General features: G+C 50.0%; 1 protein-coding gene across 1 annotated transcript in view; it reads right to left on the bottom strand.

Annotated features, from left to right (window-relative positions):
• The window catches only part of PDXDC1 (pyridoxal dependent decarboxylase domain containing 1), a 435979-nt gene that overhangs the window by 92323 nt on the left and 315999 nt on the right, over nucleotides 1-27657 (bottom strand). The window contains exon 17 of the mRNA XM_086941443.1: nucleotides 21995-22166. Within this exon, the coding sequence (XP_086797569.1) occupies nucleotides 21995-22166 (172 nt within the window). The remainder of the gene's footprint in view (nucleotides 1-21994; nucleotides 22167-27657) is intronic.

Here is a 27657-nt window from a genome sequence, read left to right as displayed (position 1 = left end):
TGGTTTGTCGACTTTCTGTTTCGGTTCGACAACCTTCTTTGGATCGAGTCCCTTTTTTGTGTTGTCGGCGCCGATTTTATTGGTTCGACGGCCTTTTGTTTTGGAGTGGATACAGGTGCGCTGGCCTTCGGCTCGACGACCCTTGTGTTCGACTCTGATGGCTCGACATAGTTTGGTCCGAAGACCGTATTGTCGACTATCTTCTTTGGGATCGACTCCAATGGATCGACGTAGTTTGGTCCGAAGACTGTGTAGTCGATCAGTTTCGGTTTTGTTTTTGGTTCCATAACTTTCTGTTTCGATAGCAACAATTTCGGGTATGTTGATCTGATGGCTCTTTTCTAATATTCTTAGCCGAGCTGTATCGCGGTGCTATGAATGGGTTTCGAGATATTGGCTAAGGCCTTCCGGCGATGCCTCGACCCGAGCCTGTGGAACTATAGAAGTGTATGTTTGGGACGTCGTACTCACGGTTAGCCCCGTTTCATCACTGAAGTCGTCTTCGATGGCTCCGATCCCTTGTTCGTCGTCTCCTACCTCAACAATGTCTTCTTCTTTGTCGACATTGTAGTTGGAGTCATGCTCTGAATCTTGATCCGACTGTTGATCTGATTCTTCGGCTTCAACGAGATCCTCTTCATCGTCGAAGATATTTTCTGGCTCCGGCGCTGGTTTCTGCATGATTAGCCTAGCGGCCCGTCGAATCCGAAGTGTCTTTTTGGATCGAAATTGGGCACAGGCCAGGCAGTTGGCTTCATCATGTTCCGGAGATAAACACTTGTTACGTACAGGGTGTTTATCTATATGTGGGTATTTGGAATTACAAAGAGAGCATCTTTTGAATGGACTTCGTTCCATCGACGACTGGTCCCTTTGGCGTCGAGAAGGCCCGCGGCCCGATTCGACGTCCTGAGTTGAATGAACTGTAAATAAGGCGGTCGGCACCGATCGAAAACAATACAGACAAGTCCAAATGCCTTTTGGCCTTTTCTAACAGTTTTTTTCGATTCCGAACTTCGAGTAAAGGAAAGTACATCCGAACCCAATGGCGGAAAAAAACAATTTGAGGATGGAGAGGATGCCCATGCGCACTGTAGTCCAGGAGAGAAGCCACCTATCTTGTGATACTTCGAAGACTCTTCCAGGACAACAATGTGCAATCATCCGGACCCAACACTAGGCGGCGATCTATGCACAGATATGAATTCAGCAGCCCACATGCCTCGAACAGCTCTGTATTTAGTAATTTCTCTCAGTATGGGGTTCAGGTTTTCCTGGGGTTTTTAGGTCTCGACCTGCCAATGCGCAAGCGCATTGCAGCTGGAGACATATAGAGTTGGATCACAAAAGCTGATCAAGGGGCTTTGGCAGGCGGATTATGCAGAGTGCATGTGTCCGTGCACGCGCTTGCAATTTGCCCCCCCGAGCCGCCTCGCATTATCGCATCAGACCCGCCACAGCATCTGAAGCTTCCCCAGCGCGCGCTCGGCCTCAGGCATTCAAGCGTAAAGCTTCCCCAGCGTGCGCTGGGCCTCACTTCTCCTTACACCCCATATGCTCATTCCCTCCCAACGACTTCAAAGGAATGCCGCTCCCCTCCTACCCGCCCCCCCTAATTCACCTCTGCCGTTGCTGCCCACAGCCGTGCTTTCCCTTTCACGGCCGCGAGGCCGTGTCTCTTTCATGGCCAATGCTAATCTGCACGGTAGCAGTGATCATGTGACGTGCTTATGTTATTGAGTGAGTGCTACAACTAATTTCTATAGGTGCCGACTTGTCACTGCTTCAGTCCCGGGCAGCTGCTGGGTGTGCCGTGCTGTACTTTTTGCTGACTTTTTTATATGTGCTGCTTCCCTCTCCTCTTCCGGGCAGCAGCTCCACCAGAGTTCAACTAGCTGCTGGGCATGCGGTGCCAGGCAGACTCGGCCCGCTGTACTCTTTGTGTTAGTAGATTGGTGCTAAAAATCTCCCCATGGTGACGGAGGATCTTAACAGTATGGCGCTCATTTCATTGTAATTTGCACGGTAGCAGTGATCACGGGACGGGCTTATGTTGTGGGCAAATAAAACGGGACTTTAAAGCTGACCCGAGTAATTACCAGCGGCTGACAGTTCATGCATCCCATTCTTTACCTCTATTTTCTAAAACACAATTGATTCTAGCTGGGTGCATTAACAGTAAGTGCCTGGCCGCACTAGTCTTGATGCTGCCTACAATCACGAGAATACTGACTGATGCGTGGTACTTCGAGAGTGAACTGAATAATCATAAAATACTAAGAGAACAAGACCTGACAGGCAAAACTAAAGAAACACTATCCCCAAAACGTATCTGTCAGTTTTTTTCTATGAGATCTGAGCGGTCAGCATTTGAGAAACATGGTTAGCACTTCACACTACCTCAGTATGAGAAATGGCAACAGTGGTAGCCCATGTAACCCTCCCCCCTCAGACGAAAATGCAAACACCGATGTGATCATTCTCCTGTTTGAGACCGTAACTACTCTGCTGTTTCCTCGCAAGGTTTCTCCCACTCTTAAACAAAGCACTGTGTCCGTGCAGAGCACCCCCAGTTACTCTCCTCTCTTAAACCTGCAAAGGTATGAAATTCTGAACTTTTTTATTCCAACAACCCTCCGCATTAAGTCGCCCGTTTAATAAACTATTTAAAATTGAGTCTGTCCGTTTACAGTAATAATTTAATATATATTTATAAATATATGCTGAGTTCCTAAAATTGGCAGATCTCCGTATTTCAATAGGTCTCACATTTTTTTTACTCCTCCCTCAATTCTGTCTTCTCCTTTCCCGTTCGATGAGCCTTTACTCATTCCCCTGTTCTTTCTCTTCTCTCCTGTCTCTCCCTCTCTTGCCTCTCTCTTCCTCCTTTCCTTCTTTCTCTTCTCTGCTATCTCCCCCTTTCTATTCCTTGTATCCTTCTACTTTCCTTCATTCTCCAGCCTTGAGTGTTTTCTCCTCCATTCCTTATTTCCATAAACGGCGGTCTCCGCTTCATTGCGTCCTCCCCTCTCCCCCTCCATTCCTTCTTTCTCTTCTCTCTCCCTTCCTTACGCCACCCCATCCATTCCTTCTTTGTCCTCTCTGCTGTCCCCCCTTCCATTCCTTGTTTTTGGAGCGTAGCGGCGTCAGTGCTTGTCAAAGATGTCCCTTTTTCTGAAGTGAAATAAAGATTGATTATCACATGATTAGACCAATTTATAAAACCAAAAGTGTGCATTTTAATACATTTTACATTGATTAGTGAAAAATAAAACACAACAATTAGAAAATAAAATTAGGAATCGTGGAGTCGTCTTCTACAGATGGTGTAAAATGTTTAATGTAAGGATCTATCAATCTTCCTGAGTGCGTCTCATCTGCAGACGGAACGGTGTAAATAACGGGCGTTGACAAAGTTGTACCCACGTAAGTGGTACTCGTTTTATCATCCCAGAGAGCGAAATAATGGATTGACTGTGCCGTGCATTAAACTCGTGGCCGGCAGTATTTTGTTCGGGAGTTGCATAGAACAACTTTCTTGACCCCCATTCTGGAAATATGGCCCTCATTCTAAAGATAAGCAAATTGCAAACCTCGTGTTACACTGTTGTTGTGCAATTACACCAGAAAAGTAATTGCTTAAATTATACTAATAACCTCTTTGGGACCGTTTTTATGCCCCGGCTCCTTACTTATCCTGCCAGGTCACAGCTTTAAAAGACCAGTTACGTGTTAACGAAGGTTTGATGTGCTTTCACCCCTTCATCTCTGCTCTGCCTATTGCTAGAAGCAATAGCCCCCCCCCCCCCGACATCCGCTCTCTTAGCAATCCTTCATACCATCCAGAGCCCCTGCTGTACATTAGGTGCAATAATTCGCTACAGATGTTAAACGTGGAGGGGGGGCGCAGCCGCGCTTTTGAATCTGCAGCTCTATCAATCCATAGTGGTACGTCCGGTCCAGCGCCTGGAGTCTGGGAGTAATTCCCGGAATTACGCCACATTTTCCCTCAAGAGCAGTCAAACAATGTGAACGACCAGAACACTGGCTGCTCTTGCTTGAAGCATGTTTTGTGATGTGATGTGTTCGTCTATCCAAAATGTACACAAAGATACATTTCACAGAAAAATATAATGCTCAATGTTCGTTTTGCATATTGTAAAACTGCCTGTAATGTTTGGCAAATTTCACTTAATTATGCAAAAGCAAATTTTTCACAACCCTATGTGATACGCCATTTCCTGGACCCGTACACACACGTGCTTCTTCCACCCTCTCTCTCTACCCCTCTCTACCCCTCTCTCTTACGCACACTCTCTCTTACTCTCTCACACACTCTCGCGCATACACTCTCTCTCTTGCTCTCTCACACTCTCGCGCATACACTCTCTCTCTTGCTCTCACACACCCTCGCGCATACACTCTCTCTCTTGCTCTCACACACTCTCGCGCATACACTCTCTCTCTTGCTCTCACACACTCTCGCGCATACACTCTCTCTCTTGCTCTCACACACTCTCGCGCATACACTCTCTCTCTTGCTCTCACACACTCTCGCGCATACACTCTCTCTCTTACTCTCACACACTCTCACTCTCGCTCATGCTCACACACACTCTCACTCTCGCTCATGCTCACACACTCTCGCTCATGCTCACACACTCTCGCTCATGCTCACACACTCTCGCTCATGCTCACACACTCTCGCTCATGCTCACACACTCTCGCTCATGCTCACACACTCTCGCTCATGCTCACACACTCTCGCGCATACACTCTCTCTTGCTCTCACACACTCTCGCGCATACACTCTCTCTCTTACTCTCACACACTCTCACTCTCGCTCATGCTCACACACACTCTCACTCTCGCTCATGCTCACACACACTCTCACTCTCGCTCATGCTCACACACTCTCGCTCATGCTCACACACTCTCGCTCATGCTCACACACTCTCGCTCATGCTCACACACTCTCGCTCATGCTCACACACTCTCGCTCATGCTCACACACTCTCGCGCATACACTCTCTCTCTTGCTCTCACACACTCTCGCGCATACACTCTCTCTCTTGCTCTCACACACTCTCGCGCATACACTCTCTCTCTTACTCTCACACACTCTCTCTCGCTCATGCTCACACACACTCTCACTCTCGCTCATGCTCACACACTCTCGCTCATGCTCACACACTCTCGCTCATGCTCACACACTCTCACACACACTCTCGCGCATACACTCTCTCTCTTACTCTCACACACTCTCGCGCATACACTCTCTCTCTTACTCTCACACACTCTCACTCTCGCTCATGCTCACACACACTCTCACTCTCGCTCATGCTCACACACACTCTCACTCTCGCTCATGCTCACACACACTCACTCTCGCTCATGCTCACACACACTCACTCTCGCTCATGCTCACACACACTCACTCTCGCTCATGCTCTCACACACTCTCACTCTCGCTCATGCTCACACACACTCTCGCTCATGCTCACACACTCTCGCTCATGCTCACACACTCTCGCTCATGCTCACACACTCTCGCTCATGCTCACACACTCTCGCTCATGCTCACACACTCTCGCTCATGCTCACACACACTCTCGCGCATACACTCTCTCTCTTACTCTCACACACTCTCGCGCATACACTCTCTCTCTTACTCTCACACACTCTCGCGCATACACTCTCTCTCTTACTCTCACACACTCTCTCTCGCTCATGCTCACACACACTCTCACTCTCGCTCATGCTCACACACACTCTCACTCTCGCTCATGCTCACACACTCTCGCTCATGCTCACACACTCTCGCTCATGCTCACACACTCTCGCTCATGCTCACACACTCTCACACACACTCTCGCGCATACACTCTCTCTCTTACTCTCACACACTCTCGCGCATACACTCTCTCTCTTACTCTCACACACTCTCACTCTCGCTCATGCTCACACACACTCTCACTCTCGCTCATGCTCACACACACTCTCACTCTCGCTCATGCTCACACACACTCACTCTCGCTCATGCTCACACACACTCTCGCTCATGCTCACACACTCTCGCTCATGCTCACACACTCTCGCTCATGCTCACACACTCTCGCTCATGCTCACACACTCTCGCTCATGCTCACACACTCTCGCTCATGCTCACACACTCTCGCTCATGCTCACACACACTCTCGCGCATACACTCTCTCTCTTACTCTCACACACTCTCGCGCGCATACACTCTCTCTCTTACTCTCACACACTCTCGCGCATACACTCTCTCTTACTCTCACACTCTCACTCTCGCTCATGCTCACACACACTCTCACTCTCGCTCATGCTCACACACACTCTCACTCTCGCTCATGCTCACACACACTCTCGCGCATACACTCTCTCTCTTACTCTCACACACTCTCGCGCATACACTCTCTCTCTTACTCTCACACACTCTCGCGCATACACTCTCTCTCTTACTCTCACACACTCTCGCGCATACACTCTCTCTCTTACTCTCACACTCTCACTCTCGCTCATGCTCACACACACTCTCACTCTCGCTCATGCTCACACACACTCTCACTCTCGCTCATGCTCACACACTCACTCTCGCTCATGCTCACACACACTCTCACTCTCGCTCATGCTCACACACACTCTCACTCTCGCTCATGCTCACACACACTCTCACTCTCGCTCATGCTCACACACACTCTCACTCTCGCTCATGCTCACACACACTCTCACTCTCGCTCATGCTCACACACACTCTCACTCTCGCTCATGCTCACACACACTCTCGCTCATGCTCACACACACTCTCGCTCATGCTCACACACTCTCGCTCATGCTCACACACTCTCGCTCATGCTCACACACTCTCGCTCATGCTCACACACTCTCGCTCATGCTCACACACTCTCGCTCATGCTCACACACTCTCGCTCATGCTCACACACTCTCGCTCATGCTCACACACTCTCGCTCATGCTCACACACACTCTCGCTCTCACACACTCTCACACACTCTCGCTCTCACACACTCTCGCTCTCACACACTCTCACACACTCTCGCTCTCACACACTCTCACACACTCTCGCTCTCACACACTCTCACACACTCTCGCTCTCACACACTCTCACACACTCTCGCTCTCACACACTCTCACACACTCTCGCTCTCACACACTCTCACACACTCTCGCTCTCACACACTCTCACACACTCTCGCTCTCACACACTCTCGCTCTCACACACTCTCGCTCTCACACACTCTCGCTCTCACACACTCTCGCTCTCACACACTCTCGCTCTCACACACTCTCGCTCTCACACACTCTCGCTCTCACACACTCTCGCTCTCACACACTCTCGCTCTCACACACTCTCGCTCTCACACACTCTCGCTCTCACACACTCTCGCTCTCACACACTCTCGCTCTCACACACTCTCGCTCTCACACACTCTCGCTCTCACACACTCTGCCCTATGATTATGGTGTTGCCTCAGTTTCGCTGCGAGAGGTTCTATAGCGAGCGCAAATAATATTGGGGACAGCAGGCACCCCTGTCTCGTGCCCCTTGTTATGGCGAAATCGGTGGATCTGTTCCCATTCAGCAGTACTGTAGCCCGAGGGTTTTGGTATAGTAACTGCCCCCATTCAAGGAAGACCGGCGGTACGCCCATGTACCTCAGGGTTCCTATCAAGTAGTCCCACTCTAAAGAGTCGAACGCCTTAGTGGCGTCCAAAAACATTGCCACTGCCGTGCATTCAGGGTCGATGTCTTGCATTACGACCAGGAGGGTTCTCAAGTTATGGGACGTAGCACGGTTCGGGACGAATCCGGCCTGGCCAGGCAGAACCAGGCATTCCATTAGCAAATTAAGACTAGTGGCCAACACCTTTGCCAATATTTTGGTATCGCAATTTAGCAATGAGAGGGGTCGGTATGAATCGCAGGAGCTCAGAATCTTTCCAGGCTTTAGTAGTGAAATTATCTGGGCTTCCCTCATAGTTTCAGGTAATCTACCTTCCTCCAATGCCTCATAATACACTGCCTTTAGAATAGGAGCCAGGATCGACACAAAAGTCTTATAAAATAAAACCTGCAGTCCATCTGTGCCTGGCGCATGATCTGAATTCATGCCCATGATTGCTTCCTTAATTTCGTCTACTTCTAGATCCAACCCGAGGAACTATTGATGCGTGCTACCCAGCCACGTTAGGACCGTATCCTCAAAATATTGTGGTAGATCAAGGGGCGTACCCCTCTGAGATGTATAAAGTTTTTTATAATTCTCGACAAAGGTGTCCATCTGCCCCTTTAAATTTCTATGTGTTTGCTCATGTGCGTCCTGTATTTTGGTTACATAATTCGCAAATTTAGGGGGCTGTACAGCATCCGCTAGCACTTTCCCTGGGCGATCTCCCTCGCCAACTGAGATTTTCCCCGAACCTACATTCCCTTTCTGACGCCTCTTCATATTCTATCATTTTGGCGCCAGCTCTTTCTCAAGGCCTTTAATCTCCCCTTCCAACTTTCGCAATTCCCTTCGAAGGTCTTTAAGGATACCACCTCCCTTGGATATGCACCATCCTCGTGCAGTGACCTTGAAGGCCTCCCACACAGTAGTGAGGCTTGCTACCGAATCTACATTTTTCTCAAAGAACTCTTGGATGTCCCTTTCCATTTCCGCTTTAAATACTGCATCTTGCAGGTGCAAGGGGTTAAGTCTCCAATTTAGGAACGTGTACGGAGTCTGCAAAGTTGCCATCACAGGCGAGTGGTCAGAGTAAGTGCAGGCCAGGTGTTCTGTTTTTTCCAGCCAGTGTGCCATATTCACCGACACTATAAGGTAGTCTGGCCTTGCCCAAGTCGAGTGCACTGCGGAGTGGTGTGTCCCTTCCTTCCGGGTAGGATGTTTGTACCTCAACGCATCTAACAAGTAATAGGTATCTATTATGTCCTTTAGAGTGCAGTGCGAGTTAGTGTAGTGCATGGGAGAGGCATGGGATCTATCTTGCCGTGGGTCAGCTACAGTATTGAAGTCTCCCCCCATACAAGTGGTGCCTATTTCTTGGATTTTGCTCCATAGAGTAAGTAAGGCATGTGCATCGTTTATGTTGGGCCCATAGTAACTTACAAACGTTACCCCCAGAGTAAGCAATATCTACCTTCACTGTCTGTATCCGACCCCACCAGTACAAACTGCACTCTCCGTTTAACTAATATGCCTACCCCCCTAGAGTAGCCCGAGTAGGACGCCAAGCACTGGTGAGACACCCATTTCACAGCAAACCGGGGCATCTTCTTCGGGTCTAAGTGTGTTTCCTGCAGGAGGGCCACCTTGACATGGTGCCTATCTAGATATCCGAGCACCGGCCTCCGTTTCCTTGGGTTATTCAATCCCCTTACTTTCAAAGTTATTACTGTTAGCTCACGTCCGTCCTTCGTGACATCTGCCATTCCCTTTGTTCTTTTCCATATTGTATACAATTACCTCACCTTCAGTGCACTTCTCTTCCCCAAACAGTCCCCCCTCCCCCCACCCATCCCCCTCTCCCCTCTCCCATTCCGGCTCCCCCAACTTGCCAGGCATGCCTTCCTGCCCCCAGCCAAATTGTCAAACCCCCCCCAATATCACCAACTTCCCAAGGATTGATTCTATGGGGTACGCTCTCATACGGGGGTCGCTAGGGGCCCACACATGCCCTCTTCCCTCCTCTATTGCACCCACCCGTCGCTCCTCTCTGTATAGCAGGCAATTTCAGCGGGATGGAGGTGAGTGACTGGGCGATACAAATCACAGTGAAAATATCATTAGTATACATCACCAAATGTAGATGTTCACAGACCTACTAAGTGCCAGGTTATCTGGGGTACGCTGGTAACAGTCAAGGTCCTCAGTCTGTATTTGCCATGGGCGAGAGGGATCTGGACCTCCTACGTGCCTAGGAAAGCTTCCCGGCATGTCTTCTTGAGATAATCTTCCGCTTGTTGGGGATTACTAAAGAAATGTTGTTTTCCATCATGTGTTGCGCGCAGTTTTGCGGGTACATCGTGGCATATATGGAATGTTCTGTGCCACCAGCTTTCTCGTCACCGCAGCGAATTTGAGTCGTGCCTCCTGCACCGTCTGCGTAAAATCTGGAAAAAATGCCAGCGTGGTGTTTTCGTATCTCACTGGCTGCTTCTCCCGAGCCAAGCACAACACCACATCTCTGTCTCGGTAGTTCAGGAAGCGAACTATGATAGGTCGCGGCGTCGATCCCGGCATCGGACGCGCTGCAAGCGATCTGTGCGCCCTCTCTACAATCATATGTGCGGAGAAGGCGTCTCTGCCAAACAAGTCGATAATCAGTTTCTCCATGAAGTCCTCCATTTTGACAGTATTGGTGGATTCAGCCAGGCCCAGCACGCGCATGTTGTTCCTTCTGGAGCGTGCCTCCAAATCTTCATTTTTATCTGCGATTGTTGGACTTGGCCTGTCTGGTAGGTCCGCCCCTGAAGTTTGGTGCTTAGTATATGTGTCCGGGGAATGGTGATTCCCCCTCTGAGTGTGTGTGTGGTGAGAGAGACCTGCCTCCCATAGGAATGCATGGGGAATGTATGTGGCCCTGGTAGTTCCTGATGCGTGGGGGCGTGCCGGGTCGTGTTTGGTATGTGTGCGCTCGTGAGGTTGAATGCTACAAGATGATGTATGCAGCATGTGTGTGACTAGAAGGGAAGTGCCACTTCTAGACTTTGGTGCCTGTGTGCAGTAGGTGTGCTGGTGTACGATTGGCTGAGGCCGGCTGGGCCTTCCCCATCAGGCTGGCTCCACCCCCTAGGGTGCGTCCAGTGCCCCTGGCCTGGCCAGTAGCATGAAATTCCTTATAACCAGTTCTGGCTGGTTCTCTCCCTGCCTGCCCCTTTTGGAGACAAAGGGAGCTCCTGTATAAAAGGGGGGTGGGCCCTCTTCTCTCTCTCTTCCTCTCTTCCTGCTTGTCCTGCCTGGAACCCTCCCAGGGTCGTGCTGCTGCGTGGGCTCAGGGTTGGCTGGCCTCCCTGGGCCCTGCCCTGCTCCTGCACTGCTGATGTCCCTTTTTCCCTTCTACAAGCTGATGTGCTCCCCCTGAACTCCTGGACTTCCTATGGACCCTGCTTTCTATGGCCCTAGCGCTTGAGAGCGTTCTCCTGCTATCCTAGTGCCGTGTGGCGCTCATTCCCGCTTCTAGCGCTTGGGAGCGCTTTCCTGTCGTCTTAGCGCCTTGGGGCGGTGCCATCCGGCTGTCCTAGCGCCTCGAGGCGCTGCCGTTCTGCCCCCAGCGCTAGGAGCGCTCTATTCCTCCAGCCGGTGCCCACCCGGCATATGCCTGTCGTGGGAGGGGGCCCGAGCCCCCAGCGAGTGCCTACCTCGCGTTATTGCCTTCCTGGCTGCCTTATCGAGGGAGCCGGGCCCTCGTCAATTTCCCCTGTGTTTCACCGCCGCAGCCCGGGACCCCGCGTGAAGCCCGCCCCCGGGCCGCGCTCTGATTGGCTGTCGGCCCGGGCTGAGCTGATGACGTTTCCCCGGGCCGCGCTCTGATTGGCCGGCGGCCCGGGGAGCTGTGGAGACGACCGGAGAGAGCCACGAAGGCAGGGGTCGGCGGGAGCCTACTCCGCGCCCCTGCGTTCCACCAGAACCACTGCCGCTTCCCCCCCGGGGCCCCCAGGAGCGAGAGGGAGCCCCGGAGAGCGAGGAGGACCGGCGCGTCTGCCCGCCCACGGTGAGTGCTGCCGGAGGGGAGGCGGGGCGTCGGAGCACATTGTCGGTGCTCGCCCCTCCCCTCCAGCGCGAGCACGCGTGTGCCTCGAGGCCCGAAGGGCCCCCAGTGATGCCGGGTCCCCCGAGGGGGGCCCCGCCTGCCCAGATCATCCCTGAGCCCCCGAGGAGGCTCCACCATGGGTCTCTGGCCCCTCGAGCCCGCGAGGCTCCGCCCAGCGCTCTTGAGCCCGAGAGGCTCCAGCTGTAATCCTCTCGAGCCCTGAGAGGCTCCGCTGTTGGCCCCAGTCCCTACGAGCCTGCGAGGCTCCGCCACCACCCTGTCCTAAGAGCCCCGAGAGGCTCCCACGTGGCCCCTTCCTCCTTGAGCCCCGAGGGGCTCCCTCCTCCATTGTCCCTTGCCGTCTCGAGCCTGCGAGGCTCCTACATGATGTCCCCATCATCCCCGGTTGCCCAGCACTTCGTGGGCAGCCGCCACGTTTAGGTTTGCCTTGGGCCCCTTGCAGCCCACTCAGGACACCGAGACTCTAAGGCGCCCTCGCCCCAGGACGGCCATCTGGCCTAGGGGGCGCTAATGACTATTATCAATGTGTTGCTGAGAATGATTATGTGTGGCCCTGCTGATGGGGGCCTCTGTTGTATGATGTACCTTGCCATTCCTTCCCCCCTGCATAACCTTGCCTCATGTATGTCTATACTGGTTAGAGTGAGTTCTATTGCTAGTCCTATGAGACCCCGGGGCGTGACGTATCCTAATGCTAAGCTCCGGGTGATTATGTGTTCTAGTCCTAGTCCGAGGTAGCTCCCAGTTGTTCTATGTTCTAGTTGCTAACTCCATCATGTGCATCTTCCTGGCAGTGGTCCCGTGGCTCTGCTCTGTACCTCCTTCCCTGTAACCCCTGCCCGTGCCCCTGGCACCTTGTACAATGTGTGCTCCTATGTGCCCTGCTTAATACAAAGACTATTTTTATATATACTTTGCGTGGAGTTCCTTTTGTGGGAGGCCTGGGATGTTGCTGTTGGTGGGTGCGTGCGCAAATGCTTCACACGTCCTCCGAGATAGGCCTGACTGCCCGCGCCGCGTTACCTAGAGGGCGAGCAGGGGTCGACTTTACATAGGAGTGGTGGTCTCTGACTGGCTGTGGCGCAAGCCCTGGCCGGCTGGGGGCTCCATTTCCTACACTGGTGGCAGCGGTGGGATCCGGACTTGTGTTTGCGCAGTACCACAACGATAACTGGCCTCCCTACAAAACTCTGCATTGTAAATGGTCGCAAAGAAAGGAGATTATTGCTTTTAAGAGGTTACTTAAATGTCTGTTCTGTGAAAAATGTATTCTGGTACGCTATGGGTTAGGTGGCCCTAGCTCGGGAGGGTAGATCAACTCCCTAGTGCAATGGGTTTTTCTGGATTCACCAGAAGGGTGGGATCCAGTGGTGGCAGCGTAATTGTGTTCAGTGTGCATGGTCCCTGTCCCTTCCCTGGAGTAATGATACCTGTGCCACATGGGTCGGGTCAGGTTGCTGAAAATGTCTGTTCTGTGGAAATGTTTAATGATTAATAGAAATACTCGTTCTGTGGAGAGTTTTTTAAGGTTATTTAAATGTCCGTTCTGTGGAAAAATGTGTGCGTATGCACTGTGAGTTAGGTGCCCCTAGCTTGGGAGGGTAAATCATCTCCCTAGTGTAATTTGGTTTTCTGGATTCACCAGGAGGGTGGGATCCAGTGGTGGTTGTGTAATTGTGTTCAAATGTGAAGGGTCCTTGTCCCTAGAGTAATGGTACCTGTGCCCCGAGGGTCGGGTTGAGGAATCAGGGGCGGTGGAAAACTGTCTTACCAGTCTAGGGGACGGTGTGTGGATGAATGTTGAGGTGCGCTGAGTAATGGAGTGTAAGTCCTCTGGGATGGGGAGCTTGCTGAAACAACGATAATCCTGTCCTTCCTTACCCCGTTGAATGTGGTTGACGCATCATGTGTTCCGTATCCCGCTGGATGCGTTTTAGGCGTCAGGTGTCGCCCTGGCTGAATTTATCTTAAGTGGTATCCCTGTTGTGTTCTAGGCGTCAGGTGTCGCCCTGGCTGAATGTATGTTAAGTTGTATCCCGGACAAGGAAGACCTGCTGGCGCGGCCGCGGCTTGCCTTGGGGAGAGCTGAACACTGAGACTCCTCTTGTTGCGTTTTAGGCGTCAGGTGTCGCCCTGGCTGAATTTATCTTAAGTGGTATCCCTGTTGGGTTCTAGGCGTCAGGTGTCGCCCTGGCTGAATGTATGTTAAGTTGTATCCCGGACAAGGAAGACCTGCTGGCGCGGCCGCGGCTTGCCTTGGGGAGAGCTGAACACTGAGACTCCTCTTGTTGCGTTTTAGGCGTCAGGTGTCGCCCTGGCTGAATTTATCTTAAGTGGTATTCCTGTTGTGTTTTAGGCGTCAGGTGTCGCCCTGGCTGAATGTATGTTAAGTTGTATCCCGGACAAGGAAGACCTGCTGGCGCGGCCGCGGCTTGCCTTGGGGAGAGCTGAACGCTTAGTTCCCAGGTGGAAGACCAGTGGAGGGAGGAAGTTCCAAGACTGGTAGGAAAGTGTGTTCTGAGGGTGTTTCTCCTGGGAGAACGCGGAACCTCAGAAGTAGAGGTAGGGTGGGGCATTCTTGCCCGTGACCTCTGGCAAGCCTGAGGGTGCGGACCCTAGGTGGAAGGAACAGTGGTAGTCGTGGCTACCCTGAGAAAGGGAGTGGAGAAGGGCTATTGTGGGCCCGGGGTTACCACCCCCCACTTCGGATTAGCAGGGACCAGTGGTATCTGGATGGCTTAGGGCCTGGTCCTAGTCATGGACAACTCAGGAGTACCAGGTGGGTAGCCTGGTTGGGCCTATGTCTTCATTTTTTTTCTTTTTTTGTTGTTGTTTTGTTTTGTTAATTTCTTTTTTTTTAACTTTTATTATTTTTAGTCTGTGTATGTCTATCGGTCCGGCGGTGCGGGCCGCGTCCAAATTCTATCGCCCTGCAGCAGGGAAGTCCATCACGGTAGTGATTGGTCTGCCCTGCGTTTGGGCTGGGAGGGGCATGTGTTGGACTTGGCCTGTCTGGTAGGTCCGCCCCTGAAGTTTGGTGCTTAGTATATGTGTCCGGGGAATGGTGATTCCCCCTCTGAGTGTGTGTGTGGTGAGAGAGACCTGCCTCCCATAGGAATGCATGGGGAATGTATGTGGCCCTGGTAGTTCCTGATGCGTGGGGGCGTGCCGGGTCGTGTTTGGTATGTGTGCGCTCGTGAGGTTGAATGCTACAAGATGATGTATGCAGCATGTGTGTGACTAGAAGGGAAGTGCCACTTCTAGACTTTGGTGCCTGTGTGCAGTAGGTGTGCTGGTGTACGATTGGCTGAGGCCGGCTGGGCCTTCCCCATCAGGCTGGCTCCACCCCCTAGGGTGCGTCCAGTGCCCCTGGCCTGGCCAGTAGCATGAAATTCCTTATAACCAGTTCTGGCTGGTTCTCTCCCTGCCTGCCCCTTTTGGAGACAAAGGGAGCTCCTGTATAAAAGGGGGGTGGGCCCTCTTCTCTCTCTCTTCCTCTCTTCCTGCTTGTCCTGCCTGGAACCCTCCCAGGGTCGTGCTGCTGCGTGGGCTCAGGGTTGGCTGGCCTCCCTGGGCCCTGCCCTGCTCCTGCACTGCTGATGTCCCTTTTTCCCTTCTACAAGCTGATGTGCTCCCCCTGAACTCCTGGACTTCCTATGGACCCTGCTTTCTATGGCCCTAGCGCTTGAGAGCGTTCTCCTGCTATCCTAGTGCCGTGTGGCGCTCATTCCCGCTTCTAGCGCTTGGGAGCGCTTTCCTGTCGTCTTAGCGCCTTGGGGCGGTGCCATCCGGCTGTCCTAGCGCCTCGAGGCGCTGCCGTTCTGCCCCCAGCGCTAGGAGCGCTCTATTCCTCCAGCCGGTGCCCACCCGGCATATGCCTGTCGTGGGAGGGGGCCCGAGCCCCCAGCGAGTGCCTACCTCGCGTTATTGCCTTCCTGGCTGCCTTATCGAGGGAGCCGGGCCCTCGTCAATTTCCCCTGTGTTTCACCGCCGCAGCCCGGGACCCCGCGTGAAGCCCGCCCCCGGGCCGCGCTCTGATTGGCTGTCGGCCCGGGCTGAGCTGATGACGTTTCCCCGGGCCGCGCTCTGATTGGCCGGCGGCCCGGGGAGCTGTGGAGACGACCGGAGAGAGCCACGAAGGCAGGGGTCGGCGGGAGCCTACTCCGCGCCCCTGCGTTCCACCAGAACCACTGCCGCTTCCCCCCCGGGGCCCCCAGGAGCGAGAGGGAGCCCCGGAGAGCGAGGAGGACCGGCGCGTCTGCCCGCCCACGGTGAGTGCTGCCGGAGGGGAGGCGGGGCGTCGGAGCACATTGTCGGTGCTCGCCCCTCCCCTCCAGCGCGAGCACGCGTGTGCCTCGAGGCCCGAAGGGCCCCCAGTGATGCCGGGTCCCCCGAGGGGGGCCCCGCCTGCCCAGATCATCCCTGAGCCCCCGAGGAGGCTCCACCATGGGTCTCTGGCCCCTCGAGCCCGCGAGGCTCCGCCCAGCGCTCTTGAGCCCGAGAGGCTCCAGCTGTAATCCTCTCGAGCCCTGAGAGGCTCCGCTGTTGGCCCCAGTCCCTACGAGCCTGCGAGGCTCCGCCACCACCCTGTCCTAAGAGCCCCGAGAGGCTCCCACGTGGCCCCTTCCTCCTTGAGCCCCGAGGGGCTCCCTCCTCCATTGTCCCTTGCCGTCTCGAGCCTGCGAGGCTCCTACATGATGTCCCCATCATCCCCGGTTGCCCAGCACTTCGTGGGCAGCCGCCACGTTTAGGTTTGCCTTGGGCCCCTTGCAGCCCACTCAGGACACCGAGACTCTAAGGCGCCCTCGCCCCAGGACGGCCATCTGGCCTAGGGGGCGCTAATGACTATTATCAATGTGTTGCTGAGAATGATTATGTGTGGCCCTGCTGATGGGGGCCTCTGTTGTATGATGTACCTTGCCATTCCTTCCCCCCTGCATAACCTTGCCTCATGTATGTCTATACTGGTTAGAGTGAGTTCTATTGCTAGTCCTATGAGACCCCGGGGCGTGACGTATCCTAATGCTAAGCTCCGGGTGATTATGTGTTCTAGTCCTAGTCCGAGGTAGCTCCCAGTTGTTCTATGTTCTAGTTGCTAACTCCATCATGTGCATCTTCCTGGCAGTGGTCCCGTGGCTCTGCTCTGTACCTCCTTCCCTGTAACCCCTGCCCGTGCCCCTGGCACCTTGTACAATGTGTGCTCCTATGTGCCCTGCTTAATACAAAGACTATTTTTATATATACTTTGCGTGGAGTTCCTTTTGTGGGAGGCCTGGGATGTTGCTGTTGGTGGGTGCGTGCGCAAATGCTTCACACGTCCTCCGAGATAGGCCTGACTGCCCGCGCCGCGTTACCTAGAGGGCGAGCAGGGGTCGACTTTACATAGGAGTGGTGGTCTCTGACTGGCTGTGGCGCAAGCCCTGGCCGGCCGGGGGCTCCATTTCCTACAGCGATCAATTTAAGAAATTTGTCCATCTGGAGCATCTGTTCTCTGTTTGTCGCCGCCCCATCTTCCAGCTCCAACACCCTAGACTCCGCTTCTTTGATTCGCTGGTCATGCGGATTCCATTTATTTACCACTGAGTCCATTCTGGCATTCATTGTGTCCATTTTCGCGTCTATGGAAGTGAGATTCTGTTTCATCCCTATCACCAGTGTTTTCCAGTCTTCTTCCTGATGTGCAGGCGAGTCTGTGTCCATCTGCTCCGATGACCTGGAACTAGGTGGTCTACGAGTGTCAAAAGTTAATTTAGCCTGCTTAGCATCAGTGCGCCCCATAATGGCTGCCCACTGCAGGCTTGGCACGGCGGGTAAGGTAAAGGTCCACTGCTGTCCTTTAGTTGTAGGTGCTCACTCCCCCAGGCGAGCACGCCCAGTTGGGCCACTCTGTGGGCTAGGCGGTAGGCCTCGCGTACTGCTGTCTCTCTTTGTGTTCCTCCAAGGGCCCAGGTGTCAACTTTCAGTGTCCCCGATACACAGGCTCCGTGCAATCCGCCTCTCCTGCTGTCTCCCACACGCACTTCACCCACTCACGCCACAGCCCAGAAAGTGTTCCGCCAGCCTTTTTCGAGGTAATCAGTCCAGGATAGCTGACGCCAGGGGGGCTGTGTGCCAAGGTTCTACACGTTTGTCGGCTCCCTCCCCAGTGCGCCCTCCCAGCGTTGCTGGCTCTCTGCGTGTGGGCCTCAATCCGTGTACAGTTAGTCTCTCCTGCCCAGGTGGCTGCGTTGGTATGAGATGGCTGCTCCTCTGCTAAATACGATCTCCTCCTATGCCACAGTGAACGAATGGCGGGCAGCCAGGGCCAGCTATATTTGCGCTTGTGTGTAGTCTCTCATACAGGCTCCCAGCTCCCCCACAATGCCGCCATGCCTCCGCAATGCACAGCTCCGCTGGTAAAATGGCGGCGCCGCCCCTCCTGTGTACCTGTAATGGGGGTGTGTATGGCAGGCTCCCTTCGCCGATATCCACCTTCGCAGTAGCTCTCAGGGGCACTTGCAGGGAAATAGGACTCTCACCAGTCCCTGTCGCCTCTATATATCAGCAGCACGCCTCTAGCTCAGTCTCTCTGTGGGGGTGCTGCCCTCCCCCGTCCGTCGCCACCGCGCCTTGCTCCCTTTGATCTTTGCCGGTACTCAGCTCAGCGGTGACCCCCAGGTCGCTGGGTGCCTCTTTCACTGCGGCTTGCTGTTGTGGCGTACCTGTATTCCACAGTGCCCCTGGCTAGGCCGGTGCCACTACCTCCCGACCTCTCGCTGCAGGTCCCGGCAGCCCGTCCTCTCCCAGCGTCCACTGCCGGCTCCCCTCTCCAGCCACTCGCCGCTGCCTCCCGCTCGGATCTTTCCTGGTGTCAGACTCCGCGCCGCGGTATGCCTAACATTGTACGCTCTCAAGTAAGGCTCTTTCTGGGCTGAATTTTCGCATCAGAATGGGTACTTAGTTTATTTTACCACCCGGTCTAGCGAGAGCCAGAGCGTAAGGCTCTTTCTGGGCTGAATTTTCGCATCAGAATGGGTACTTAGTTTATTTTACCACCCGGTCTGGCGGGAGCCTCACTAATGCGCGGCCATCACGGTTGTGCGCCCTCTAACGACCCCCCCCCCCCCCGGCTGCAGCACTTGATCTCCAATCCCATGGAGTAGTCCCAGGGGAAAGGGGAGAGGAGCCGGTGTGCGTCACCAACGGGACCGGGTGTTTGCAGCATTACATTTAACAACCAGTGCTTTCCTAACTGTCCACCAAACAGCATGTTATTGCAAGGGTTTTATCTCCCTATTTGGTGCATAGTTGGCTATGGGAACCATTTTAAGAAAAAAAAAACACAACCCTCCATTAGGCAGTACTTAAAATTGGACTGGAACTCACCAATAGACAATCTAAGGTCAGTGATCAGTGGACCAATGAGAGTTTATGACCTCAGAAGATCAGTGTGTAGATTTCTCAAGAGGTCAAGTTTGAATTCAAACACACTGCTTTATTCCCTGCAGGCATGAGACTATTACATTGATACTCATACAATGTCATGGTGTTATAATAGCTTAAAGGCTCTGTTACTGCCCATTTCATAATGCCATAGTCCCAAAATATTAGTACCACTTTTAAACCACCCTGGCAAGAACAACTGGTTAGAAGATTTCAAGTCCTTCAAAACCCTTTCAGAAAGGTTCACTTCTCCAATAAAAATTGCTAAAAGGCCCCTAGCAAGCACAAAACAGGTTACACAATGTGAAGAAAGGTTGTTAAAAATAAAGGAGGGAACTGTGACAAATCCAGAATTCAGAATATAGCAAAATGTAAAACCAGCACCTAAAGACCCCACTAATAATAAGAAAAGCTATAGAACTAAGATGCAGATGAAAAAAACGCAAACATGGGTTCTTCGAGCTTTAGCCTTAAAACTTGTAGAGCCCGGTTTTCTGTGAAGGCTCATTAGTAGGAAAACTCTAATTGAGTTTAATTATTGGTTTAAACTTTTAGGATGTGTTTTTCCGAATCCCATTCACTAGCTGGACTTATTGTAGCACTAATGAAATATGACTTAGATCCTATTTTTTAGTTTATATTGTTGATGAATGAATAAATGAATGAATGAAGGAACATTTGTAAAGAGCGCGGTTACCCAGGGGCATCCCAGCGCTAAGATGCCAAGTAAGCTACGAGAAAATGAATGGAAAAGAAAGGTTTTCAAGAGTTTTCTGAACTTAAGATGGTCAGGTTCAGAGCACATGTGGAGGGGAATGCTGTTCCAGAGTCTGGCAGGATTATATGAAAATAGTCAGCCTCCACTGCGTGCACGTTTGATCTTAGGTACACAGATTAAGCCTTTTTTCCCCTGATCTGAGGGTTCTGTTGGGTACATAGGGTTCACTCCAGGTATGAATCAGAGGCGGGCCCTTTCCTGACAGTGATTTGTGGGTGATACAAAGGGCTTTCCTGGACGGGAAGCCAATGTAAAGTAGCAAGGGCCAGCCTAGCAGAAGAACGTTTGGGAATTTCAGCAGCATACGTGCCGCACAGTTCTGTACTATTTGTAATCTTTTAATGGTAGCCAAGGGGGCTCCCAGGTATAGCGCATTGGCGTAATCAAGCCACAAAAGTGCGAGGGCCTGCACCAGTAGTCGCCTCGCCGCAAACTGGCGCATAGGGAGTATCTTTCTAAACCTTCTTAGTAATCCATATTAGCTTGCTGCCACTATACGGGATTGCTCTCTAGACTCCTAGACTCTTAACTCGATTTTTTGGGGCGTGTGGGGGGAGGGGGGGGGGGGGGGGTTACCGAGGTAGCTAGGCCACAGGTGATTAATATTTGGGGGACCGGATTTCCCAAGGAGCAAGAGTTCAGTCTTGGATCCGTTAAGCTTAAAAAAATAACTGCTCTTCCAACTAAAATCTTTCTGGAGGCAGATGGCCAGATCGGGGTCTAACTGGTTAGATTGCTTCAGGGAGACAATTAATTGAGTATCGTCGGCTTAAGAAGCAACCTGTATCCCAAATGGGAGTGCTGTTTCCGCCAACGAACTCATGTAAATGTTGAACATCGTAGGGCTCAGGGAGGATCCCTGTGGGACCCCACAAGTCAGTGAGATGGGCTTCGCAGAGCCTTCTGAATTAAGGAATTTCTTTTTTTTCCATTAGGAATTTTATTATATATTGTCTGTTTCCCGATTTAATTTTTGCTGTTCTCTTTTATGGTTGCAAAAGGAACCGAATAAAGAATATTTGACTGAGATCCCACGGTGGCGAAGGTACTATTCTGGATTGTTTTAAATGACGACCAGCCAACACACTAACCTTTCAGATACTTCTTTTAACAATCTTCCAGAATTTTTTTGTATTTGACAGATAAACATCTAGTGCATGAGTTATACAAAATCTTGTATCCCAATTGTTGAATCTTCTTCCATTGCAATTCCACCCATCTTAAAAATGTATCTCTTTCCTCAAAAAAGTCAGATCACTTCTATCACGCTTTCTATAATGTTTGGCTCGGGCTCAAATGACCATCTGAGTGATGAGGATAGCAGTCTGCCAGTTCCCCTTTATGTCATATATTAACCCCTTCGCTGCTCATGACGAGCTCAGCCCGTCATGCAGTACACTGGTCGTGTGCTCATGACGAGCTGAGCTCGTCATGATACATGGACTATAACAATTTCCAGCACAGGAGGGGAATTGCCTTAGCAGTCATGTGGTTAATGAAAAATCATCAATTACTGCTGGGTGCCCTTGTTGGCACTTGTGCTTCACATTGGTAATGTTACATGCACGTTGGCAACAAAAAGAGATGATGTTGACTATGGAAACCAATTAAAAAACCGAGTTCTCCTTCGCAGTCACTCTTAAAAAGACCAAATAAAAATAAAGTTAAAGTACAAACATGATTTAATACTTCTTTGCTCTAAGGCTAACAATCATTTGTAAAGCATAAAGCAAGACATACATTATTTTATGCACAATGCTTCTCCTTGAACCTCTTGAAATCGAAATGATACAAAACGCAATTAAATGCAATATGGCAGACGTGCATATCTGCTTTGCTAATGGCCATTACCTACTGTGGTTAATAGAAACGTGTTGTCATTTTCAAAATGAACAAGTCATCTTACTTTGTACTCTCATGGAACTGTCATGCATTGCATAGAGTTCTACTTACTAGATCAAAAATAATGCAGGACTAACCTCAAGACACCAAGTCCAGGCCATGCAGCGTCTTCAATGTAGGACAGTCCAGCAGTTTGGGTCACTTCTTGTCTGAATTCCTCCCGCATATTTAGTGTGCATGTCAGGATTGGGATCTTTGCTTTAAGGCAGCCTACTAACTGGTCAATGTCTTCTGCAGCTGTGCCTAAAACTATAAAATTACAAAAGACAATATGTATATGATCAAAAAGACAAATATATATTTGATCAAAGTGTTTCCATTTAAGTTTCCACAAGCTTAGCTGTTATTACTAGAGGCTTAACTCTAAACCCTTTACTCTGGGCACTGAGGTAGTCAATGGAAACGGGGTAGTATTGGTGGTGGTTGCTGGTGGATTCCAAATGGATAACTATGTTACACTATATGTGCACTTGAACAGTGAGAATAACAGATTTCTTACGATCAATAATTTAAGTGTCCTTTCAGAGCTATGAACAAAAATTAGAAGCATTTTCTGTTGTCCACCACAAACACAGTTATATCACTTATGCCATAAAATGTTCTCTGACCATGGCAAGTCTATGCAGAATGGTTCAGGCACCCTTAGCCACTTTTGGGAAATATCAGGCTACTAGTGATTGGCAAAGGTGTAGATTTCCAGTTGGTGGTGACACACAACTGTTAATAACTAATAATGACTTGGAAACGTCAAGTAGAAGATGCCAGATTAGCAAAGAAATATAAAAACAGTCAAGACAAACACTGAAACCAGTATAAAACAGTTCCTCAAAAATAGGCAAAATACTAAAGAAGTATCATGCTGTGTTTAGAAATCCTTAAAGGATCTTCAGAAGTGGAGTGAGGTAGTTTAACTATAGTCAAGAATGACAAGGGTTTTAACATTTTTAAAGGATCAGAGGTTTCAGAAATTGTCCCAACCATCAATAAAGTGTGTATTTCTTTTCTTGTTACAGCAAGGTGTATGTTTTCGGGATAAGACACACTGACAAGATGGTTTTTGTGTTTTTATTTTTTTATTGTGTTTTTCTCTATTGATTATATCACTGCATTGTTTTAGATATCCGGCATACTTCTAAAAATTATCGGAGACATTTCAGCATTATTAGGATTCTCGACTCTAAATGGAGCGGTCACAAATGTTTTTATTAAAAAGAAGAAAAAAAAAACTCTGAAAATTCATTCATTGGTATTGCACCATTTACTTTAATAGGTTTGTTTATGCTCATTCTCTTTGTATTAGTTATTAACTGACCTTTAACTGTAACAGTCTATAACTCTTTTTATAACAATGAAACAGGACAAACTATTCTACATCACAGTTCTGAAAGTTCATTTAAAATATCAGTCATTTTACTAGAAGAGGTCAGTATTATTTTAGTTTTCTTTCTATATTGCTAACTCTGTATTATCAGCAGAGAGATTCAATAGGTCCATACTTGTAAAATTGATCGCACAATTTAAAAAGTAAGTCCTTTGAAAAGAGAAAAGAGGTATAGCTTAGAGCACCAGATGGGATTTTCTGTCAAATAGGGGGTTGAAGATCACAAGTGAATTGCAAAGGCTTCTGTTTGAGTTTCTGCATCAATGAAGTTCGAGTCCAATCTAAATGGGCCCCATTGTATTCTAAAATGTCAATGTAACCCTGACACTTAAGGATTTTTCCCAGTGCACCTGCCTGCTCCAAACTAAGTGGCAAATTGTTTATGTAGCGTGACATACCAGAAAGTTGCAAGATTTGCACAGCAGGTTAAGCAGAACTTTACTCTGGCCAACTTGGAAAATTGAGACTGGTGATCTAACAAACTTGGATACATTTTGTATTTTACATATTACTCACTTGCAGTTACATTTCATATCAGAAGATGGCAAAATATGATATAAGCAGAATTTAATATAGGACTCTACAAACATGGATATCATACATAAGCTTAGAGTAAGACTTATTATTTTTGCTCTCGATATTTGCGCTATAAGAAATAAAAGAGCCATCCAAAAATATACAAAATACAGAAAATTAATTTAGAAGGACAAAGAGTTGGGGGTTAAATACTCCAAGTTAAAAACCTGGGTGCAGAAAAAGAAGGAAAGAATGGTAGGTTGTAAATGCTACAGAAAACATTGCAATCTTTTCCATAAAATTCTGTCACTTTAACATGTTTGTACAGAGACTCTACAAATGTATCCTCTTGACACACACACGCACACTGACCAATTACCCTAGTCCTGCACCACTAACTGTCCTTGTCCTGTTCACAAGTTTTTCTGGTTGGAGGTCCAGCTTTATTTAATGGGAGTATGACTGTGTGCAAAAGAGCAACAGAAGAAACTGCAGAGTTCCAGACTCACCATGAAGATACATATCCTTAATATTTTGCCCTATTCCCAACTAATTGGGACCCAATTCACTGCCCTAAAAATGCCAGGGAGGGGAGACATGATATGCCATATTAGGCTTCAAGCAAACTGAACGCTGAGTACCCATGGACCAAAAGCTGAATCTGTGCAGGGAAAGCACATCCAGGAAGCAATGTCAATAAAGGTTATTTGGGGTAGTATTAGCTGCTATTCCACAAATCTTTGCAATGGAAATGTGCATTTGGAAAGGTACAACGCGGTCTTATCTCTAGTGCAAAAAGTGTGAAGCCCCTAAGAGTGTTAAATTTACATTATGACATAAGGTTTCTCTGTTTCATTAAAATCTATACATGGCAAAAATAGCCTTCTCCACTTTGGTGAAGTGGGTAAAACCATCACTTAGTGATGAAAGTATGTTGTTTGCTTGCTATGTTGGCATTTTGGTTACAATCTTCAATATGGCAAGAAAGATTCTGGATGTGATATGAGTGGGCATTGGAAGTAATAGATTACAGGCCTGTATGGCAAGCTCACAGAAACCAGCATTGATGAATGGAACATTATTTTTGACTGCTTCAGTAAAAATCCAAACTTACAACCAGAGTTATAAAAACGTAAATGAAAAAGCAAGATAAATTACATCATAAAGGGGCAATGTTAAACATCAGCAGGAGATGAGGGGGGAAAAGATCTTCCAAACCAGTCTCTGAGATAGAGCTCAAGCCTGTGGAGACCGAATGCCCATAAATGATTGGGCACCCTGGGTCTAACTCATGTAACTATCCATGGTAGATCAATTCTTGAAGGTGGCAATTTCATATATGTTCTATGTGAGCTGAAGATGAAATGCGTTACTTACCTGTAACAGCAGTTATCCAGTATTGGTGTCTTTCATAGATTCACATGCCTGAATCATTCCCCGTCGTCGAGACGGGAGCCTCCGGTACATAAAAAAGTAATGTCCTATAGACATACATAGAGAAAATAGGCCTAAGGGCCTCCCCTTAGTAGCCTTTCTTTGTCCTTATGTAAAAAGGACCAAAGTCTCACAGTCAGCCAATCAGCTCCGACCTCCCTCTAGAACCTTCCTGGGAGGAGCCTCAGTCCCTCAGATTTTCGTACGCACCCAGCTAGGTTGGCGTAATATTGTCAGAGAGGGATGTGAGTCCTTCCAGGGGAGGCGGGAGGGCTGCATGTGAATCTATGAAAGACACCAATACTGGATAACTGCTGTTACAGGTAAGTAACGCATTTCTTATCCAGTATTTGGGGTGTCTTTCATAGATTCACATGCCTGAATCAGAGTAGCTAGCAATCAGATATGCACATGGGTGATGTAAAGTCGTCCTGCAGACATGTTAGACAATGCATATATTATCATATAACATGGGGACAGCATAATTGGAACATCACAAGAGCAAAGAATGTGCATACCTGGATGGCGGGATGTAGGAAGGCTCACCTCACTGAAAGAGATGGCGAAGCACCGCCTGGCCCACTGCCGCATCCTTCTGAAGTTCGATATCCAGGCAGTAGTGTCTGGAGAAAGTGTGCAGTGACTTCCAGGTCGCCGCTCTGCATATGTCCAAGATTGGCACCCCAGCGAACAGTGCTGCTGACGTGGACATCGCCCTGGTGGAATGAGCAGTAACATTATCAGTCAAAGGCCGTCCGGCCTTGTCGTGGCAGAATGCAATCGCCGAGGAGATCCATCTCGAGATGCTTTGCTTCGTAAGAGGCAGGCCCATTCTTGGTCTGCTGTATGCCACGAACAGTTGTGAAGACTTCCTGAGAGCCTTGGTTTTATATAGGTAGAACTTCAGGCATCTCTTGAGATCCAAAGAATGCAGTGCTCTTTCTGCTGCTGTGGAAGGGTTCGCAAAGAAGGACCTAAGGACAATTGGTTCATTGAGATGAAAGTCCGAAGGCACCTTTGGTATGAATTTAGGGTTCGGTCTCAGCACCACCCTGTCCTGTCTGAACTGCATATATGGTTCCTGAATGGACAAAGCTTGTAGCTCGCTAACTCTCCTGTCCGATGTTAAAGCGAGCAAGAGCGCCGTTTTCCAGGAGATGTATTTGATAGATGCTCGATGAATGGGTTCAAACGGATGTCTCATGAGTTGGTTGAGTACCAGATTCAGTTGCCATGTCGGAGGGACTTTCCGAGGCCTCGGAAAGGATCTGTAGAGCCCCTTCAGGAATTGCTTGACCAGCCTACTTGACCACAGAGAAGGTCCCGTGAAGGTTCTGGTGAACCTAGAGATAGCTGCCAGGTGAACCTTAATGGATGCATGTGCCAGTCCTGACTGTGCCAAATGTAGGAGGTATGGTAATATCTGTTCAGTGGTGACAGCGAGCGGTCGCAGGCCCTGGTCTGAACACCAAATGCAGAACCTTTTCCACTTGAGAGAGTAGGTTTTGTTTGTACTGTCCGCTCTCGATTTTGCCAGGACATCTCTGCAGTCCTGTGGGATATTTAGGTCACAGAACTCTCTGTGCTCAGGAGCCAGGCCGATAACTTGAGTGATTGGAGGTTCGGGTGCTGTATCTGTCCGTTGGACATCGTTATGAGGTTCGGGTGCTGCCTCAGACGAATCGGTGTCCTGATGGAGAGGCGATGAAGATCCGAGAACCAGTGCTGCCTCGGCCAGAACAGGGCAATTAGGATCAGGGTACAAGGCTCCGCCTTCATCTTCCTGAGAACCCTGGGAATCATCAGAAATGGTGGAAAAGCGTACGCAAATACGCTGAACCAACCGATGGAAAAAGCATTTCCGAGTGACCTTGGTTGGGGACGCCAGCTTGCGTAGTTTGGGCATTTGGCGTTCTCCTTGGTGGCAAACAGGTCGATTCCTGAGGCCCCCCATTCTGAGAATATGTGATCCAGCGTACTCTTGTCGAGCTCCCGTTCGTGGGAGAGGGATTTCTGTCAGCCTAGGGCGTCGGCAATGGTGTTGACCTTGCCCGGGACATAGTCCGCCCTGAGCGTGAGCCCATGGAGTACAAGCCAGTTCCAGATCTTTTGCGACTCGCGTGATAGAGTGAGCGAACGCGTTCCTCCCTGTTTGTTGAGATAGTGCATCGTCGTGGTGTTGTCCGTTCTGACGAGCACCTGGGAGTTCTGGATGCGTGGTAAAAAGGCATGTAGTGCTAGATACACAGCCCTTAGTTCCCGAAGATTAATATGGAGTTGCTTCTCCTGAATTGTCCATTTGCCGCTTATTTGGAGATCCTGGAGGACAGCTCCCCAGCCTTCCAGGGATGCATCCGTGGTGATCACCAGAGGTGCTGCTGGAAGTAGGAATGGCAGTCCTATAGACAA

Source organism: Lissotriton vulgaris, chromosome 10 (assembly GCF_964263255.1).
Source record: "Lissotriton vulgaris chromosome 10, aLisVul1.2, whole genome shotgun sequence".
In the NCBI taxonomy this organism is placed as follows: domain Eukaryota; kingdom Metazoa; phylum Chordata; class Amphibia; order Caudata; family Salamandridae; genus Lissotriton; species Lissotriton vulgaris.
Note: the sequence above shows the minus strand (reverse complement) of the source record. Positions and strands in the feature narration are given on the sequence as shown.